We start from the raw sequence: 20718 nt of genomic DNA, 5'->3' as shown, positions 1-20718 counted from the left end.
CCTCTGAAAGACTCTACCACTCATAGCCAAACTTTGGGCAGAATGCAGAGAATCTTATGAAAGAAGGGGAAGATAGAAAGACCCAGAGGGGACAGGAACGCCACAAGGAGATCAACAGAACCAAATAATCTGTGCCCAGGGGTCTTTGCAAAGACCAACACTCCAACCAAGGACCATGCATAGAGACAACCTTTGCTCAGATATAGCCCATGGCAGTTCAGCCTCCAAGTGGGTGCCCTAGTAAGGGGAACAGGGGCTCTCTCTGACATGAACTCAGTGGCTGGCTCTTTGATCACCTCCCCCTGGGGGAGAATGTAGCTGTACCAGGCCACACAGGAATACTGCAGCTAGTCCTGGTGAGATCTGATAGGCTAGGATCAAATGGAAGGGGAGGAGGACCGCCCCAATCAGTGGACTGGGGGAGAGGCATGGGAGGAGAAGAGGAAGGAAGGGGATGAGAGAGGAGGCAACAGCTGGGATATAAAGTGAATAAATTGTAATAATCAAAAAATAAATTTAACAAAAAGAAAAAAAGGCAACCAGAGTTTGGCATGATGATGCGTACATTTGTGAGGTGGAGCAGGAGGCTCGGAGTGTTGGAGATCACCATACATAGTAAATCTGAGGCCAGCCTCACTTACAGAACAAGCAAAACCCCTCACTCTGCCCACTTACCTTCTAAAAGCAAATGGATTAGAGCAAAGAAGAAAGAAGGGATAGTAAGACAAACAAAGACATCTGTGTACTAGGACCTTTTTCATTTTGTTGACATTTTGCTTTATCTAGTATAACATGGTTATGATTTACTGTTTAGGGAAAGAACTTTTTTTTTTTTTAACTAATAGTAAATTGATTTTTTTAAAAAATGGTATTAGCAGTTAAGAGCACTGACTGCTCTTCCAAAGGACTAAGTTCAATTCCCAGCTCCCACATGGCAGCTCACAACTGTCTGTAGCTGTAGTCTCAGAGAGGAACTGATGTCCTCTTGCCTCTTGGACACCAGGTACACATACAGTGCCTGTGTATGCCTGTGTTCTTGCCTCTGTGGACACCAGGTACACATACAGTTCATAAACATACATGCAGGCAAAACTCTATATACATTAAAAAAGAAAGAAAGGCTCACAACCATCTGTAATGAGATCTGGTGCTCTCTTCTGGCCTGCAGGTGTACATGTAGACAGAACACTGTATACATAATAAATAAATCTTTTTTAAAAAAGAAAGAAAATAAATTTGATGTCCTGTGTCCCTCAACACACAGTGCATTTAAAGATGTAACCTAAACTGGGCATGCTGGTGCACACCTGGAATCCCAGCACTTGCAGAGGCAGAGGCAGGCGAATTGCTGTGAGTTGAAGGACAGACAAGGCTACGCAGAGAAACTCTATCTCAAAAACAACAACAACAAAATAACAAATAAAGATGTAACCTATGTATTTAAAGTAATAGAACTTAACAAAAATGAATTTAAGACTCAAGGGTAATACCATTTAGATAGTTAGGAAAAATGCCTAGTACTTGACTTGAAACTTAGATCATTATAACTGAAATCAGATGTGGGACGTAAAAATTAGATATTGGCATTAACATTTTTTTATTCTGATACATAGCCAGGATGACTCACTCATTAAAAGGGAAATGCTAAGGGGCTAGCTCAGCAGTTAAGGGCACTGGCTGCTCTTGTAGAGGTCCCAGGTTCTATTCCCAGAACCCACCTGGCAGCTCATAGCCATCTGTAACCCTAGTTCCAGGAGATCTGCCATTCTTTTCTGGCCTCCAAGAGTACTGTATGCACACTGTGCAAAGACATACATGCAGGCAAAACACTCAGATAACATATAAATAAATGGTTTAAACCTTTCTAAAAGGAACGTACGGCTCTTGCAAAGCACTCACGTCAGGCGGGTCGCAGTCACCTGTAACTCCCGCTGTAGAGGGTCATGGAATAATCTACAAGTGTACACACACAGAGACACACATGCATTCGCACACACACAGAGACACACGCGCGTGCGCGCACACGCACACTCCTGAGTGCTCTTTATTCATGCTGCTCTTTTGAATAAAAGTGAAAATTGATGATTTATAAGTTACTTAGCACCCTTGGACTCTAAACCTTAAACAGCTTTAGGGCATTTGTTATGTTTTCTTGTTGTTAAGGATTCAGACAGGGTCTCACTCTGCAGGCCAGGCTCAAACTCAGAATTCTCTGACTTGATCTTCCCAAATGTTGGAATTACAGGTGTGTGCTACTGCACTTGGCTGGTGCTTGTTATTAATCTAGTAAACAGTGTGTCTGCAAAATACAAATTTTTAAAAATGATTTTATGTATATGCATGTTTTATGTCTATGTACCATGTATATGTGTGGTGCCCAAGAAAGCCAGGATCCTTTGGAACTGGAATTACAGCCAGCCATGAACCATATGTAGGTGCTGGGAATAGAACCAGAGTCCTCTGGAAGAACAGTCAGTGCTCTCACTTCTGAGCCATTCCTTCAGCCTCTTGAAATGTTATTCTTAAACACTAAAACATTTTTCATATTTATTCATAGCCTTCTTTTGTGGGTATGAATCTCACCTATTTTGGTTGTGTTTTTCTTATTTTTATTACATGTTCTAAGACAACAGAAATGAGAGGTGCATGGTCAGCTTTGTTCTGAAATCTATTTATTGTACAAAATTAAGTTTTAATTTATTATGTGTAGTAGAAAAGCACTTTTGTCTTGTACTTTATGTAAAGGTAAAGAGATGTAGCCTATCATTAGCTGTGCTAAGATACAAACTGGTCTGGGTTCTCTGTCGTCTAGTGAGAATGTATGATCACATTACACAGTTGAGTTCTATACATGTTAGGAATTTGAATCCTGCTAGGCACTGTGGCTCCTGCTTGGCTCTGAGGGCTTCATAGAACTCTTCCACGTTCTTGTACATTCAGATAGGCCATTCACTGCTGAACAGGAATATCTAGTTGCCTCTTATTTATTAGTTTCTTCAGCTGCTGTTGTTCTATTTACTTCTTTGAAAATAGGAAGTGTGAAACAGAAATGCAGGTTTAAGTAACTTCAGCAGGCACACATCTCCCTTTCTGGTCTGTTTGATGCTGAGCTGCTTGTCAGACTTTGGATCATCTGAGCAAACACTGCTATGCAGTGCTCCAGCCAGCTTTATTTTTAACTCGGCTTTCCTCATTGCTGCTTTGCATTTCCTTTCCAAACCATGGCCTAGTTGAGTTTTTCAGTTCCTTCTTCATGCTTCCTTTCCCTGCTAGCTGTAAGCACACCAGTAGACTGCATCAGGAGGTTGGGGCCTGTGAGTTCTTTTGCTCTTTTCCAAGTGTCTGATTCAGCAGTCCAGAGCCCACTGCTTGCCAGAAAGTCGCCATTGCTCCGAGGCTGCCGCTTGCTTACTTGTTTTGACCTTCTGAGAGATGACACCTTGTTTGCTAGAACCACGGTTGATAGAAATAGAAAGGTACAGATAAGGAAAAGGACTGCAATTACAATTAAGCAGATTAGCATGGCGGTGTTGCTGTTGTTTTCCTCACAGACATCCTTTTTAAAACTTTCCCCCTGACTTTTGATCTCCACTGTTGGAGAACTGTTTCTGGAGGCCTGGGGCACAGAGGTCTTCGGTGTAGATGTAGGGACTGCAGGCACAGTGGCAGATGAGGCAGGCATGTTTGTAGGACTCATTCTATGCTCCACGGCTGGGGGAGTTACAGGGCTTGTGTTGGTCTCACTCGGAGGTCTACTTGTGCTGTTTGGATTCATGGAAGCCCAGGCAGTGATATTGTTAGTCCACGGGTGTGCATAGTTTGCTTTTGTTCCAGGAGATGAGGAACACACTGCTGTCATCAGGAAAAGAAGGTGCAGGTACTGTCCTGTGTGCTCCATGCCCACGGGTATGCTGCTACCTGTTGAGACAGCAATAGCAACCGTTAGCTTGTGGAAAACTAATGACTGGCGTGTGGAGTAATTGTAATTAAGGGACTGCGCTTGAGATAGCACAGGGAAAACTGGAATCCACGCCTACCATTTGCTGCTCAACTGATTTTCTTTTGTTGTTTTAACTGAATTTTTGTTCTTGTTCTTAGATTATGTATAAAAATTTAAACTTGTGTTGTGCATTTTGATGCTGTAAGTTAGCATAACAAATACCTAGTAACCATTTTTAACTGCGGACCACAGCTCTACATAGTCTCCCTTTTAAGGAAGCCAGAGACCTCAGCTTGTAGTCAGAGGCTTCTGCTTTTGTGCTTGTGATTTCTCATTTAAGGCTTCTCCTTACTGAAGTGTCCACCTTCGGAGAAGCACGTCCTCATCTCGAAGTAAAGGAGAACTTGGCCTTGAAAGTTTTGTTTCAAGTATAAAAAGAAATCACAAGAAGAAGTTTGGCAGAGACTGAAAGCAAGTGTACATCAAGTAGGAATTTGAAGTGTGATGAGAAAACAGCCTTAGAATTGTCCTAACATTTGTGAATGCAGCTTTGTGGTTGCTGCTTAGTCCACCTCTATTGCCTTAGCTGAGTATGACTTTCTAAATAGTAGAGGCATGGCTGTTATGTCAACCCAGAATCAGGAAAAACAAAACTTTCCTTTGTACAAGTCACTTTTATTGTCATTTTGTAACTGGCATTCTTTTTTTTTTTTTTTTCTCCCTCATCTTAAAATAAATTATAGAGAAAAATTAAAAGGAATCAATCATCAGGCCATTGGGGGTCTTAGAACACGGTGCCTTACTGTGAGCAACTCATCTTCACATTAGAAGGTTGAGGCTCAGCAGCCGGGCAGCCCTGTGGTAGCCCATGCTCAGCTCTCACCTCACCCTCCTCCCAAAAACTGAAACTCAAAAAAAGTACAAAGTTTCTTTGTTATCAGCCATCTGCTTAGAGAGCTCACTAGGGCTGTTGTGCCCCTACCAGGTACAGCTAACCTAGCAAGAGAGATTTGGCACCTTAAGTGAAGTGAGTTTTTATCTTTAAAAGATCACCCTGCCACTGCCTCCTGAAGCCTGGGATCAAAGGTAGATGGCCAGGTCCAATAGAGCTGTTCATAATACGATACCAGTTCTCCAGAGCAGCTCTTGAGAGCATGCTTTATTCAGAGGTAAAAATGTAAGGAGACTTACAGGAAAAACACTAGATTGTTCTAAGACTTAATGAATAGAATTGTCTTGTTAAGAACCGTGTGTGAGCCGGGTAGTGCTGGTGCACGCCTTTAATCCCAGCACTCCAGAGGCAGAGACAAGTGGATCTCTGTGAATTCGAGGCCAGCCTGGTCTACAAGGCAAGTCCAGGACAGCCAGGGCTACACAGAAAAACCCTATCTCAACAAAACAAAACAACAACAAAAAGAAACCCTGTGTGTTTTATAGACGTTATTTTCAAACTTGAATGTGTCGGGGAGCCTTTTTCTCAGGTCTAGGTTAGGGCCTGAGATGTTTCCAAACCACCCCCAAGTGGCACAGATACTACTCTGCTAGTCACACTTGAGCAGGGAGGTGCTCTGTGGGGTAGTACATGCTATTTGACAACATCTGAATGCCAAGAAAACACATAGATTGCTGGGTAGTGGTGGTGTTTGCCTTTAATCCCAGCACTTGTGAAGCAGAGGCAAGCGGATCTGTGAGTTTGAGGCCAGCCTGGTTTACAAAGTGAGTTCCAGAACAGCCAGGGCTATACAGAGAAATCCTGCCTTGAAAAACAAACAGAAAGAAAGGAAAGAAGGAAGGAAAAAAAATACAGAAATTGAAACTAACAGGTGAGATACGTTAAGTTGCACAGACAAAAACAGCATATAGTAAATGATGCTAATTGGAAACTAACTTTTGAATAATATTTTATACTAAGAGTAGAAAGAGAGGGGGAAACCTGTGCCTAATGTTGTGGAATCCAGATCACTTTGGGATTATAACTGTTGGTAGCCACTTAAAAATGTAGTGCACTGACTTGTGTAAAAGTATTCACCTTCAGTCTTCAGACGGAATGATAGAATCTCTGGTTACCTTATAAATTGTTCACAAAAAGCAGTACTTTAAATTGAGTTACTAAGAAGAGTCCATCCTCTTCTACCAGAGTAGACGCATGCATTCAATATTAACATGATTTAAAGTAGGTTATTTTAATCACATTAGCTCACTCACTGTCTTCTACACGCTAGCAGTGTACCACGGGTCAGATAATAGGCCTGCTGTTGATTGTCTTCATCCAGATGTGCTGTCATGCCCCAGTAAACAAGCTGCTGACAAAAATGAAACTTCCCTTTTGTTCAGAAGCATGAAGACTGTTCTACATCTCCGCTTTATGCCCCAGAGGCCAGGTTGGGTTAGCAAGGTTTTGACTTTCTGGTTTTGTTTTTGGTCTCATCATTTTTAGTCAGATTTATAATGCTTAAGCTTTAGGAATGAAAAACATATTTCCTTAATTATAAAAAAAAAAAGAGAGGAAAAAAAAAGCTTTTCAACTCATTTGAGGCCAAACTCAGTTTCTTATCTTTACTTAAAACTCCATTTTAATAATTACAATTTTTAGCTCTAATTGATTATGCTGGTTACATATTTTATAGTAGTATAGAAAACACATAATGATTCTACTTTGTTAGAGTTACACATCTTTGAAAAAGCACTTCCTGCATACTAATCTGAACATAGTTTTAAGTGAAAAGGAATAAAAGCCGTATGTGCAACCTACCTTACAAAATGCTCTGTCACAATCTTTATTTAATAAACCACTTCTTTTCTTCTTATTTTAAGTAGAATAGTTTGGAGACTACTAAATCTGCAGTTTTTTTAAGAGGATACGTACAGCTAGCTTTCCACTTTTAAAACCAAACCACAGATGACACATTTCCTTTCTGCTGCAACTCAAACACATGCCACGGGGAAAAGCAAAGACTCTGACTTGTCTAGTTGGCCACAGGGATGACAAGAGGCTTTGTAGGGCAAATCTCCACCCCCAGAATGGGGAGGGTTTGCCACTTTTTTTTTTTTTTTTTTTTTTTTTTTTTTAAACCTTTCGCTTATTCTTTGGTTTGTACCAGCTCTCTGCTTTTGAAATTAGTATTATTCAGTGGAAGTTATGTGATGGCATATATAATGTGGCATTAAAATCATTTTTATAATTTTTATTTTATACGACAGACTAATTTGAAAATGTAAGTGTGGAGTCCTTGCAGGTATTTATCAGATAGAAGACTCAGTCACACACATAACTCACATTTCAAGCTGGGAACTGCAACATTGATTTGAGCAGAATTTGGGCTTGCTGGGTGTGGTGTGTGCACAACTCCTGGCATCGCCTCCAATTAGACATGTCCGGAATGGATTACATTGTCTTCTGTGAAAACAGCTGCCCCTGATGACATCCTTAGCTCTGTTGATGACAGCAGAGGCCTGGATTACAACAAGTGTTCTTAATTTGTATCACACTTTGAATCCTTCTTTCAGATATTTGGCTTTACTTCTTTTCTAATTTCAATGCCACTGTGCTTACATACCCAGACTACTAAACATCCTTACTAGCCCCAAGTACTTCACATATCTAATGCTTTCTTTGATCAGAGCCTCCTTTTAGAGAGAGAGATAGAGAGAACCACACTAACCAACTGGGCTACTTAGACACTTCCTCATTTCTTAAAAAAAAAAAAAAAAAAAAAAAGACAGCTTTTCTACATACTAGGAAGGCATTCTACTGCAACGCTTTATCCCCAGCCCTCTTAGTTTATCTTAAATGTTTTATTTATTATTCCTATGTATATGCGTACGTGCTCTTGGGGCTGGGCAGGGTAGGGAACTGCACATGTGTGTCATGGCACATTTGTGGAGATAAGACAACTTCATGGAATCAGTTATCTCTGTCTTCCTTTATGGAGGTTTTGTCATCACCAGGTTTGCATGGCAAGCACCTTTATCTACTGAGCCATCTCTCTCTGACCTTCTCTCCTTTATTTCAAATCAGTTTCATTAAGTTGCCTGTGATAGCTTTGAATACTTTTGCTGTTTTTTTTTCTTTTTACTTTATTCTTCTCTCATACAATCCATCCCAACCACATCCTTCCTTTCTTCCTCTCCTTCCAGTTCTCTCCATGCCTCCCTCTCTCCCAGATCCACTGCTCCTCCTTTTTCCTTCAGAAAAGAGCAGGCCTGAAACAAGTTCTCATGTAGTTGAGGCTGGCCTCAGTATGTAGCTGCAGATAACCTTGTCTTTCTGCTCATCCTGCCTCCCTCCCATGTGCTAGGACTATAGGCTTACCACCACATCTAGATGTGAGGGACTGAGCCCAAGCTCTCATAGATCCACTTGGGCAAGTACTGTACCAACTGAACAAAACCCAGCCTCCTTGTTTCTTACTAAAAGTTGAAAAACTTACTGAGGTATCAAAAATATGTATACAAATGGGAAGGTTATTTAAAACAAGAGAAATGCCATGCTCTCTACATACATTCGCATTCAGTAGGACTGTTCTGGTGCCGATATTTTATTTTCAGCAAGTAGGACAGCTGACTCTTACACTGTTAGTCCACAGAACATAGCTTGAGGAATGTCCAACCCCAGGCAAAGACTAAGGCATGTTATGGTCCCTCATCGCTTTGCCATCACTTATTTCCCGTCTGCATCTCTTGAAACTTAGCTGTGTGGATCTAATACTCTAGCTACTATAGAACATATCTACTCATATGTTTTCTATTTCACCTCTCTCCTCAAGCCCGACTTCTCTTTCCCATTAAATTAAACCTCGGGGTTGTTTAGATTTGCATCTCTATAATGATGAAGGACGTTGAACATTTGTCTTTCTCTGCCATTTGATATTCTTCTACAGAGAATTCTCTGTTTAGCTCTGTACCCCATTTTTTAATTGGATTACTTGGTTTGTTGGTGTTTAACTTCTTGAGTTTTTTATATATATATTCTGGATATTAGCTCTATGTCAGATACAGGGTTAGTGAAGATCCTTTCCCAATCTGTAGGCTGTCGTTTTGTTCTGACAACAGTGTCCTTTGCTTTACAGAAGCTTTTCAGTTTCATGAGGTCCCATTTATTGATTGTTGATCTTAGAACCTGTGCTTTTGGTGTTCTATTCAGGAAGCTGTCTCCTGTGCCAGTGAGGTCAAGGCTCTTCCCCACTTTTTCTTCTAACAGATTTAGTGTGTCTGGTTTTATGTTGAGGTCTTTGATCCACTTGGACTTTAGTTTTGTGCAGGGTAACAAATAAGGATCTATTTGCATTTTTTACATGTAGACACCCAGTTAGACCAGCACCATTTGTTGAAGATGCTGTCTTTTTTCCATCGTATGTTGTTGGCTTCTTTGTCAAAAATCAAGTATCCGTAGGTATGTGAGTTTCAGGCTGTGTACTTTTTTAACTTTTTATTGATTTTTTTTGTTTTTTGTTTTTTAGTTTCACATCATGCATCCCAATCCCACCAATCTCCCCTTCCCCTTGTATCTGCCCTCTACCCTTGCAGCCTCCCCCACCAAAAGAAAATAAAAAAACAGACAAAAAATACACAACAAAGCGTAGAAAACATCTCGTCATGGAACCTGTAGTGTGTCATAGTGTGTCCCACAGTATACCCCCCACTGTCCACTCATTGATTCATTGGTCTGGTTCAAGGCCTCTGGCTTCTATGTCAGCATCAATCCTGGGTCCTCACCGGGCTTCCTCATGGATATCCTGTTGTTGCCCTGTGTCTTGAAAATCTTGCAGCTCTGGATCAGAAGGACTGGCTCTTCACAAGCTCCAACAGTTCACACATGATGTAGATTTTGGGGTGGGCCAACTCAAAGCCCTGGATCTGGGCCTGGGTGGTAGCTGAGTTGGTCAGTCTGCTGGCTGTCCTGCATCCTCACTACCAGGGTTTAACTCTCCGGCACTGCTCTGGCTAACCCACCCAGTGCTGCCATCAGCAGGAGACAGGGTCAGCTCTCCTGCCCTCGTGCCCTTAGGTGCCAGCTCACAAGCACTTATGTCTCCAGAGCCAGCTCCACTGTGCTGCCTGGTCAAGGCATGGGGCACACTCCCAAGCGCTGCAATCTTTGAGGGGTTTTGCCAGTTCCTCCTCTCTCACACCCAATGGGCTGGCTCACCTGTACCTTCTCCATTAGGGCCAGATCTACTCTGCTGCCCAGGTAAGACGACTGCAGCTGGTGAGGGTCAGAAGACAACTCACCTCCTCTCTTGAGCCCTCAGGCCAGCTATCCCAACTGACTCAGGTGTGGAGGGGGCGCTTCTTTTATTTTCATTATTTTTATCTTAAAATATTTATTTTTAGGGCTGGAAAGATGGCTCAGTGGTTAAGAGCACTGTCTGTTCTTCCAAAGGTCCTGAGTTCAATTTCCAGCAACTACATGGTGGCTCACAACCATCTATAATGAGACCTGGTGCCTTCTTCTGTTGTGTAGGCGTACATGCAGGCAGAGAACTTTATAAATAATAAACAAATCTTTAAAAAAAATTACAATTTCATTTTAAAACTAATTCATCCTGTCATTTTATTCCTTCACAAGACTAAAAATTCTTACATGAAGATATCTATTATAACTCAGAGATAGGGGCTGGAGAGATGGCTCAGAGGTTAAGAGCACTGGCTGCTCTCCCTAAAGGTCCTGAGTTCAATTCCCAGCAACCACATAGTGGCTCACAACCATCTATAATGAGATCTGGTGCCCTCTCTGTCACGTAGGTGTACATGCAGGCAGAACACTTGTATAAATAAATATAATATTATAAACACATAATAAATAAATGAATCTTTTAAAAAAAATAACTCAGAGATAATGAAGCATAAGGAACAGTGTGCCTGAGTTAATACAGTTGTTTGGATGAAAGTCAAGCACCGTATTCTTTGCAGCTTCCTTACTATGCCTACTTGTGTTAATTAATGTTCTTTCCGTTCCAAGCCCCAAGGCCCACACCCATAGTGAGGCTCAGGACTACATAGGCTTTTTCTGGCCCCTGAGGATGTTGGCAGTGTGTGCAAATGTGAGTCTTTATCAACAATTGACTAGTGTGTGCCAAAAGTAGCAAGTGCAGCTTCCTTTTTCCTGATCTGTAAAGCCTGAGACTGCTCACGTGTAGAGGCCTCCTATCGAGTCTGTCTCACCCAGCTGGACCTAATAAACTTACTGAGGGTTAGGGTCATTGTAGTAATTGGTGCTGCTCCATCAGAGTGCGCACAGCCCACCTCATCCCAGCTTGTCTATATGTTTGTGACAGTCCTTTGTGGATTCCCTCACTGCCCCCGTCAGGTCTCCAGGGCACAAGCCAAGTGGACATGGTATATGACCTAATATGGTTAATCAAAGCGTGGAACTTATTAGCTTACACAGTTAAACAGTCTGGGGCTAAATCTAACCGTGGGGGAGATTTTTATCTATGACCCAGATTATGGCCAAGACCCCAGACTGTATTCATTTATCAGTTCCTTCTCTTCAGGTTTTGACTTTTCCATCTTATCCCAGGACGTAAGTTAATAATCTCTGGACTGAGCAGTGGTGCTACACGCCTTTAGTCCCCGCACGCAGGAGGCAGAGGCAGGCTGATCTCTACGAGTCTGAGGCCAGCCTGATCTATAGAGCAAGTTGCAGGACAGCCAGAGCTACACAGAGAAACCCTGTCTTGAAAAAAAAAAGAGAGAGAGAGAGAGAGGGAAGGAAGGAAGGAGGGAGGGAGGGAGGGAGGGAGGGAAGGAAGGAAGGAAGGAAGGAAGGAAGGAAGGAAGGAAGGAAGGAAGGAAGGAAGGAAGGAAGGAAGGAAAACTCCCAGGGTTATGTATGTTCTTAATTACAAACATGGGGCATGGCTCTCAAACCCCAACAATTTAAAGCAGCCTTTGAACTGGACCTCGACTTTGTTGTCCTTACGTGAGTCTTTGTGCTCATTGCTGAGCCACCTTCTGTTCAGGGTCTGATAAATGGGTGTCTTCTCCAGCCACTGACTTCTCTGAGAAGGTGGTGCATCCAGGGTCCGTCAGCCCTCCCACTGGCTTTTTAAGGGAGATTGTCCTTTCTCTCTTTATCCTTATTGCTTAATGTCTGGAAAATAGAAAACCTAGGTCTACATTTTGAGGAATTGTTTATATCATTGTCCCCTTTAGGAAATTAATGAGAGCCAGAGAGATGGCTCAGCTGTTAAAGGCTAGGCTCACAGCCAAAAATATGAGAAAATTAATTGTAAAATTTTAAAAAGGGGGCCAGCGAGATGGCTCAGCAGATGAAGGCTTTTAACTGAAAGGCTAACAGCCTGAGTTCAATCTCCAGAGCATACATGGTAGGGAGAGAAGGGAACGGACTCTGACCTCCACTTTCATGCACACACAATAAAGGTAAAACAAAAGAAAACAGATTTATATTTATATTCAAATTTATATTTATATTTAAATATTTATATTTATATAAAAGATTTATATTCTGTACATTCAGAACTCTTAACAATCTTTATCCTTTTTTGTTGCCTTCCTTAGGTTTAAAACTGGCCAAATCAATGGTGATTTGCTGATATATCATGTCTTGCTGACTTTAAAGCCATATTATGCAAAGCCATATGAAATTGTGGTGGACCTTACCCATACTGGGCCTAGCAATCGCTTTAAAACAGACTTCCTCTCTAAGTGGTTTGTTGTTTTTCCTGGCTTTGCCTATGACAACGTTTCCGCAGTCTATATCTACAACTGTAACTCCTGGGTCAGAGAATACACCAAATACCACGAGCGGCTGCTGACTGGCCTCAAGGGCAGCAAAAGGCTTGTTTTCATAGACTGTCCTGGGAAGCTGGCTGAACACATAGAACACGAGCAACAGAAGCTCCCTGCCGCCACCTTGGCCTTGGAAGAGGATCTGAAGGTGTTCCACAATGCTCTTAAGCTAGCTCACAAAGACACCAAAGTTTCTATTAAGGTAACCTCTGCTCTGTTTTGAATATCTGTTGCCTTTCTTGACTAACCAAGTTATATTCTAAGTGTTCTCATAGTTGCATATCTAATATTAGTCACATCCAGAAGTGGGAAGACCAAAATTTCTGTCTTTACTGTGGTCCTGCAGAAGGTGTGAAAATTGCACACTTAAAAGACACTCTTCTAGTGGCTGGAGAGATGGCTGAATGGTTAAGAACACTGTTTGCTCTTCCAGGGGTCCACACAGTGGCTCCCAACTGTGTGTAACTTTAGCTCCAGGGGCTCTCCTGTCTTCTGGATTGCAAGGGTACCAGGCACATATGTGATGCACAGACATGTGCACTCAGACACACACACACATAAGATAGATTTATTTTAAGGCATTTAGTCTGTACGAGGAGCAGAACGCTGTGGAGAGGGCAGACAATTTTCACTGTGACTCTGCCAGCAGTTGGGTGTGCAGGGTGGAAAGGGTCTAGTGATGTTTCCGTTCATGGTTTTCAGAGTGATGACTTTGACCCTTCAGTACATGTTTATAGAATTCTATTTAAAGGAACATGGTTTTGTTTGTTTTTTCTCTTGGATTCAGTTTCCTTTGAGAGTGCTTATAATTCATTGTTAAAGTAATTTGAATATATCCCCGGAGTGATTGTTAAATGGCAAACATGGTGTCGGTTTTGGTGAATGAGTTGGTTTTTGAAGCTTCTGAGAATTATATATAACTGGAATTTAATCCTCTTCCTCACACAATTTTTCAGGTTGGTTCTACTGCAGTTCAAGTAACCTCAGCAGAAAGAACAAAGGTTTTGGGGCAATCCGTCTTTTTAAATGATATCTACTATGCTTCTGAAATTGAAGAGATCTGCCTTGTGGATGAGAACCAGTTCACCTTAACCATTGCAAACCAAGGCACACCACTTACCTTCATGCACCAGGAGTGTGAAGCCATTGTACAGTCTATCATTCATATTAGGACCCGCTGGGAGCTGTCACAGCCTGACTCCATCCCCCAGCACACCAAGATCCGCCCAAAAGATGTCCCTGGGACACTTCTTAATATTGCATTACTAAATTTGGGCAGTTCAGACCCTAGCTTACGGTAGGTACTTCTCTCCCACCCTTCCTTTTTTATTTTTATTTAAAAAATATTTCTTTAAAATTCACTTCAAGTTAAACAGTATATAACTGTTCACTTAAGAGTATCATTGTGATTTACACACACCTGTAATACTAGCCCTCAGGGAGGCAGAAGCAGGCATATCTCTGTGAGCTCCAGGATAGCTAGGTCTACAAAGTGAGTCCAGGACAGCCAGGGCTACACAGAGAAACCCTGTCTTGGGGGATTGGGGGGAAAGAGCATTTTCTGTTCTTTGTTGTTTTGTTTTTTGTCATTGTTTAGGGAAGGCCTAAAATTTAGTGAATCAAAATCATTACTGCTTCCTACCTAGGTCACTTTAGTAGTATTTTCTAAAGACATTTTATGTTGCTCTCTACTTTGCCTCAGCAACAGAAGCAATGTGACAAAAAAGAGCATCACAGTAAAACACACACATTGTCACTACTGAGACACCTATACATCCTCTAATTGCAGATTCAGATGCAGATCCTATGAAAGAACAACAGCTGAACCCAGGAGGGCAGCTGTGGCAGAACCTAGTACATCTCAGGGTTTCAACTATCAGCCCTAAGATAAATGTTCCGTTTCAAAATTGTTAAAGAAGAGGAAAAAAAAAAAAAAGGAAAGAAAAAGGTCTTTACCTCTCTCCTTCCTTTTTCTCTCCCTCCTCTCCCTCCCCTCCCTCCTGTGGCGCAGGCCCAGAGTACAAGCGCTGTGCTGCTGAGCAGCATCTCCAGTCCTTTAAAGGTCTCGAACCGACATACACATCCCTGAGCAGTGTAATTGCTGCCTGGGCATTGTGATCTGCAGCACGCTGCCCTGTCAGCTGGTAGAGCCAGCAGATTGGGTTTTGGTGGGGAGCTGCAGTTTTGTGAAGGAGCATGCTTTCAGGCACAGTGCTGAAACTCTTCTTTGTGGTAGAGTAACAGGGACAGTGTCTTCCTAATGAAGGGAGAAAGGTTGGGGAACAGCATTTGTGTTAGGCTAGTACAGCACCAGCAAATAGTCTGTGCTTAGGGAATGGCATTTCTCCCTAGTCCTTCTTTTCGTTCCTTTGTGCCCACCCTCTTCCTTTTTTTTCTCTCTTTCTCCTTTTTATGTTTGGATGGTTCTTTATCTTAGATATCTTGGGAATATCAAGATTTTTTTACTCATGGAAGTGGAACATTCCTAATTTGAAATCCAAAATGCTCCAAAACCAGAACTTCTTATATATTTCTGTCAAGAATGTATCACTTCGCATTTTTGATCAAGGTTGGCTCTCACTGTGTGCCTCTGGCTGGCCAAGAACTTGCTGGGATGAAAGTCTCTTTCGCCACACCCACCCCACTCAAGAGCATTTAATTACGGTGCTCATTCAGCAAAATCTGTGAATATTTCAGACCCTGAATCACATCTGCCCACGTTTGTTCTAGGGAAAGAGACACTTGATTTTCAGATTCACAAACTCTCTCTTAGGCTATAACGTAGCTGAGGTTTTAGTCTGTGCCTTTTAAGCTTTCAAAATTCCCTTTGTTTAGAAGGAAACATACAGCAAGATGGCTAGACAGACAAAGCTCAGCACTAAGCCTGACAACCTAGCTTGTTCAACACTGTGTGTGTAACACTGTGGAAGGAGAGAATGGACTCCCAGAAGTTGTCTTTTGGCTGCCTTGTACACACACACACACACACACACATACACATAAATGTAACTGAAATTCTTTTAAGTCGAGTGGTAGCATTCACATTTTTACCTGCACTCAGGAAGCATACACAAATGGATCTCTGTGAGTTCTAGGCCTGACTGGTCTACATAGTGAGACTCTGTCTTGGGGGGGAGGGGAAAATATTTTAAGGGCAATAAGCAACAGAATTTTTTTTTTTTAACTTAAATAGGCCTCATGGATTCCCAGAAATGGTTCACTAAATTTTATGTATGCTTGGCTACCCTTTTCTTTCTTTTCTTTTCTTTTTTTTTTTTTTTTTTTTGGCTACCCTTATCTTAGAAGACTCTCTGAGACAGACCCAGATTATGGAAGCCCAGTTTTTTACAAGTCTTAGTATAAAATAGCATCAGCATAGTATGACATACATGTCCCTGAAAGGTAAACAAATTCACCAGCAGTAACATTAGTGTTCTCATTTTTAGGAAAAGTGGGCTATAAGCCTGTCTTTACTTTTCAATTCCAAATAGTTTTTGTAGTTTATTGATAGGGTATTTTGGTTGGAGAGACAGGGTCTTTCTAGCCTGGAATTTACAACCCTCCTTCCTTGACTTGCTAATAAATTACAGCCCTGTGCCATGATACCTTGCCCCCTGACATCTTGGTTATTATTAGTTTAAGTGAAACTGCACCATTTTCCAGTGATTACAGAAAGCAGATAGCTTTCACTTATTGGTAAAGTATATCATCCCAGAAGAAGGAAAAAAATACACTTTTAGGAAAACTTAAATTTTCATGTCTTTTTTCTCTTGTGTCAACATGGCAAAAAATTTAGAGGTAATGAAAACCTGAAGTTTAGTAAGCAATCCAACTGTTTGTTTTACTTCGTTTTAAAAATTTATTTTATTAATTACAGTTTATTCACTTTGTATCCCCCTTAAGCTCCCTCCCTCCTCCCCTCCCAATCCTACCCTCCCTCCCTCTTTCCCACTCATGCCCTCCCCCAGTCCATTGATCCTAATCTATCAGGTCTCATCAAGAGTGGTTGCATTGTCTTCCTCTGTGGCCTGGTAAGGCTGCTTCCCCCTCAGGGGGAGGTGATCAAAGAGCAGGCCAATCAGTTCCTGTCAGAGACAGTCCCTGTCCCCATTACTATGGAACCCACTGAACTGCCATGGTCTACCTCTGTGCAAGGGTTCTAAGCCATCTCCATGAGTGGTCTTTGATTTGAGTATCAGTCTCAGACAAAACCTCTGTGCCCAGACTTTTTGGATCTGTTGCTCTCCTTGTGGAGCTCCTGTCCTCTCCAGGTCTTAATATCTCCCACTTCTTTCATAAGATTCCCTGAACTCTGCCCAAAGTTTGGCCATGAGTCTCAGCATCTGCCTCGATACCCTGCAGGGTAGAGCCTTTCAGAGGCCCTCTGTGGTAGGCTTCTATCCTGTTCCCTGTTTTCTCCCTTCTCCGATGTCCATCCTTTCTGTCTTTCTGAATGGGGATTGAGCATCTTAGCCAGAGTTTTGCTGCATTTTAAAGTTGAGCTTGAGATTTATTGTTTGGGGGGTGGGATGGGGTGGGGTGGGGTAGAATAATGGGTATTATTTTGAAATGCTAGGGATCAAACCCAGGGCCTTACATATGTAAGGAAAACACTCCATTGAGCTACTCCAGCTTTTCTGGTTTGCTTAAATATATTTGTATGTCACTATAACATATTTTTTGTTGTAACAGACCCCAGATAGCGCATATTGGTTCCAGTGGTTATATATTATAGAATGAGATTATGGAATAGAAGATGTAACTGCATGTTTTTTAACTACAGTTTATTTTGGGTTTAGCCTCTAGTTTGCACCGTAACTTGTAGAACACACAGACATTCTAAGAATACCCTAACATAATTTGATTAGACGCCTCCTCTTAAAAAATAAAATAAAGGTCTCTCACTATGTAGCCCTGACTGGCCCGGAGCTCTTTACGTAGACCAAGCTGGCCTCATATTTGTAGCCTGCATCTGCTTCCCCAATGCTAGGATGAAAGGCATGCACCACCAGGCTTCCTCCTTAACTGGATCTATGAGGGAGGAACCATGAGCAAAGTTTTGACTTCACTAATAATATGACACCCCTTTGTTGTGTCATTTGTTCTTATTAATCTACCTTAGCCCCTCAATTTTTGCTGTTTTATGCTTCCATGAAAATTTCTAGGAAAGCCTACACCTGCCTGTCTTAGGAGAGCATCATGGGCGCTTCTGGTGCTGATTCCATGAATCTTCTGTTTGGGGTTTGCCATACATTCTGTCTGTAGTCAGCCATACTGAAAAAGAACTGACCATGTTTCGCAGTTAAAATCTTGAGTTTTATGTTGTGGGGAAAATAGAATTACAAGGAAGAAGAAAATTTAAAACAATCTCCTTTGTGCTTTTTCTTAGGTCCGCTGCCTATAATCTTCTGTGTGCCTTAACCTGTACCTTTAATTTAAAAATTGAAGGTCAGTTACTAGAGACATCAGGGTTATGCATCCCTGCCAACAACACCCTCTTTATTGTCTCCATCAGTAAGACGCTTGCAGCCAATGAGCCACACCTCACCTTAGAGTTTTTGGAAGAGTGCATTTCTGGATTTAGCAAATCTAGTAAGTAATGATCATCTTTAATGCTAGAATATATTACTTTCTGTATAATACCAACATTCTAGGATAATTCAAACATAACTTTTTGTCTGGGAAATTTACCAGGAGTCTTTCACCTAATGTATTTTTACTCTTTAGAAGCTACCCCTCCGCCCCACACACACACTTTTTTTTTTGGTCTGTGGTACTTTGTAACTAAAATAATTCTAAATGAAAATCCTGAAAGAGAAATCCATCCGAACTTTGGCAGAAATCGTAGGTACCAGGTAGGGTCCTCTTGTCTCTGGGCCGCTTACAGGGATTCCTTCCTTCCTTTCAGCTCCATGAGTTTTAGCATTTCTTTCCTTAGACAAGCATTACACACATCCCTTGATTTTCTTGAAACTATGATTTTTATCAGACATTTGTTGTTTCATACAGAGTGTCATGGTGGATGATGCCAGATCCAGACTCAATCTTGAGTTCATTTTAATATCTGTCTGCCTCCATACACTGTAGTAGCATAGCTGCTGATCTTTGCCTGGCTTCATTCCTGACATTTTCTTCTCTCCTCCCTAAAATACATACAACTTTTTTCTGCATTCTTCATTCAAACACATTTCTTAATTCACTATTAGGTAGTTGAATGTTTTAATGGTTCACCAAGACTATGTCAGATAAATTAAGTTTCTGGTTTTTTGCATCATAAAAATAATATGATCACGTTGTTTCACACCTATAATCCCAGCACCCAAGACACAGAGGCAGACAGATCTCTCTGAGTTTGAGGCCAGCCTGGTCTACAGAGCAAATTCCAGGACAGTTTTTCTGTGTAGCCCTGGTTAGAATGCAGGCTGGAGTGATGGCTCAGTGGTTAAGAGCACTGGCTGCTCTTCCAGAGGACCCTAGTTCAAGTCCCAGCACCCACATGGCAGCTCACAACTGTCTGTGATTCCCATTCCAGGAGATCTCATACAGACATACATGCAGTCAAACACCCATGTACATAAAATAAAAATAGCTTTAAAAGAAAGTTAGAATGTTATATTTGATGATATGTTTTGGTGAAGTTTTTTGTTTGTTTTGTTTTTTGAGACAGGGTTTCTCTGTGTAGCCCTGGCTGTCCTGGAACTTGCTCTGTAGACCAGACTGGCCTCAAACTCAGAGAGCTGTCTGCCTCTGCCTCGTGCTGGAATTAAAGGTGTGCACCAATAAAGCTTGCTTACTTGTAAAATTATTTTTTCAAAATTTAGTGTCTTTACCTCTTACCAAAATGTTTGTCTAGGCCTAATTCAAGATAACAGTCTTTACTTTCATCTTCCCCTCCATTCCTTCATGATTGAATCATTACTAGAGCTGAAGAGGTAGATCAGCAGTTAAAAGTACTGGCTGCTCTTTCAGAAGACCTGGATCCAATTCCCAGCACCCATGTAATGGCTCACAATAGTCTGTAACTCTGGTCCCAGGCAATCAGACACCCTCTTCCAGCCTTGTGGATACCAGGCAAGCACGTGGTAAACAGACATACATGTACACAAAATACTCAGACACATAAAAAATAAAATACCTGTAATTTTCATTGACTATCTGTGCTAATGGAGTATTTTCTCCACAGGTATTGAATTGAAGCACCTTTGTTTGGAATATATGACCCCATGGCTGTCAAATCTAGTTCGTTTTTGTAAGCATAATGATGATGCCAAACGACAAAGGGTTACTGCCATCCTTGATAAGCTGATAACAATGACCATAAATGAGAAGCAGATGTACCCTTCTATTCAAGCAAAAATATGGGGGAGCCTTGGACAGGTATTGTATTCATACTTACACTGATCTGGTGCCCCTTTGTGCTAGTAACTCTTCGCTCATGTTGCGCAGGGCACACCCTTCTCCTTTATAAGGTGCAGACACGCCCAGCCTGGAAGCAGCTAAGAGCTCTCCTCCTTGCATAACTGTGTAGAGTTTATCTGCAGAAGCCTGTTGTCACTTCTAGTACCTAGTGTTTAAATGGGTATCCCAGTCTTACACCACAGATCTCAGGAAGTGATTCTTACCTATTATTCAGGACATCTGCTTTCATTTATAGTTGTAGCATAGACTGTGCTACAACATTCCGGACTCAGACAGAGACGTGCATGGTACTCCTTCAAAAATCAGTGCCTGTACGCAGACAATGCTGAGAATCCTCTGAAGGATTGTAAGCGACTTTGGAGCCAGTTTTCTGGCTATATGATGTCATTACCATAATTAGATTAGGCATGTGTTACTGTCTTAGAGCACAGAGATAGTTTCTAAGTGCCTCGTTATGTAGAAATGCTTAGACTCTGAATGCTGATCTTACTCTGAAGGAATCAGGTAATAACCTGTCCTTCCCTGGGTGTTGTACAGGTCTCTAACTCTAGAACTTTGGAGGTCTGGGGTAAAACAAGATGTCTGTTACTTGGGCTCCTTTGAGT

At 41.6% G+C, this 20718-nt stretch overlaps 2 protein-coding genes across 9 annotated transcripts in view; one reads left to right on the top strand and one right to left on the bottom strand.

Moving 5' to 3' along the window:
* The window catches only part of Nf1 (neurofibromin 1), a 236597-nt gene that overhangs the window by 179696 nt on the left and 36183 nt on the right, over window positions 1–20718 (top strand). For all 8 annotated transcript variants that reach the window (XM_060387188.1, XM_060387187.1, XM_060387184.1 and 5 more), the window contains 4 exons: window positions 12464–12896; window positions 13651–13991; window positions 18084–18286; window positions 19878–20071. In XM_060387188.1, the coding sequence (XP_060243171.1) occupies window positions 12464–12896; window positions 13651–13991; window positions 18084–18286; window positions 19878–20071 (1171 nt within the window). The remainder of the gene's footprint in view (window positions 1–12463; window positions 12897–13650; window positions 13992–18083; window positions 18287–19877; window positions 20072–20718) is intronic.
* Window positions 2656–6910, bottom strand: Evi2a (ecotropic viral integration site 2A). Its single transcript, XM_021663097.2, has 2 exons — window positions 6693–6910; window positions 2656–3918 (listed from the first exon to the last, which is right to left on the bottom strand). The coding sequence occupies exon 2, from the start codon at window positions 3896–3898 to the stop codon at window positions 3227–3229; it is 672 nt and encodes a 223-aa protein (XP_021518772.1). The 5' UTR covers window positions 3899–3918; window positions 6693–6910; the 3' UTR covers window positions 2656–3226.

This window comes from Meriones unguiculatus, chromosome 7 (genome assembly GCF_030254825.1).
Source record: "Meriones unguiculatus strain TT.TT164.6M chromosome 7, Bangor_MerUng_6.1, whole genome shotgun sequence".
Taxonomy (NCBI): Eukaryota; Metazoa; Chordata; class Mammalia; order Rodentia; family Muridae; genus Meriones; species Meriones unguiculatus.
Note: the sequence above shows the minus strand (reverse complement) of the source record. Positions and strands in the feature narration are given on the sequence as shown.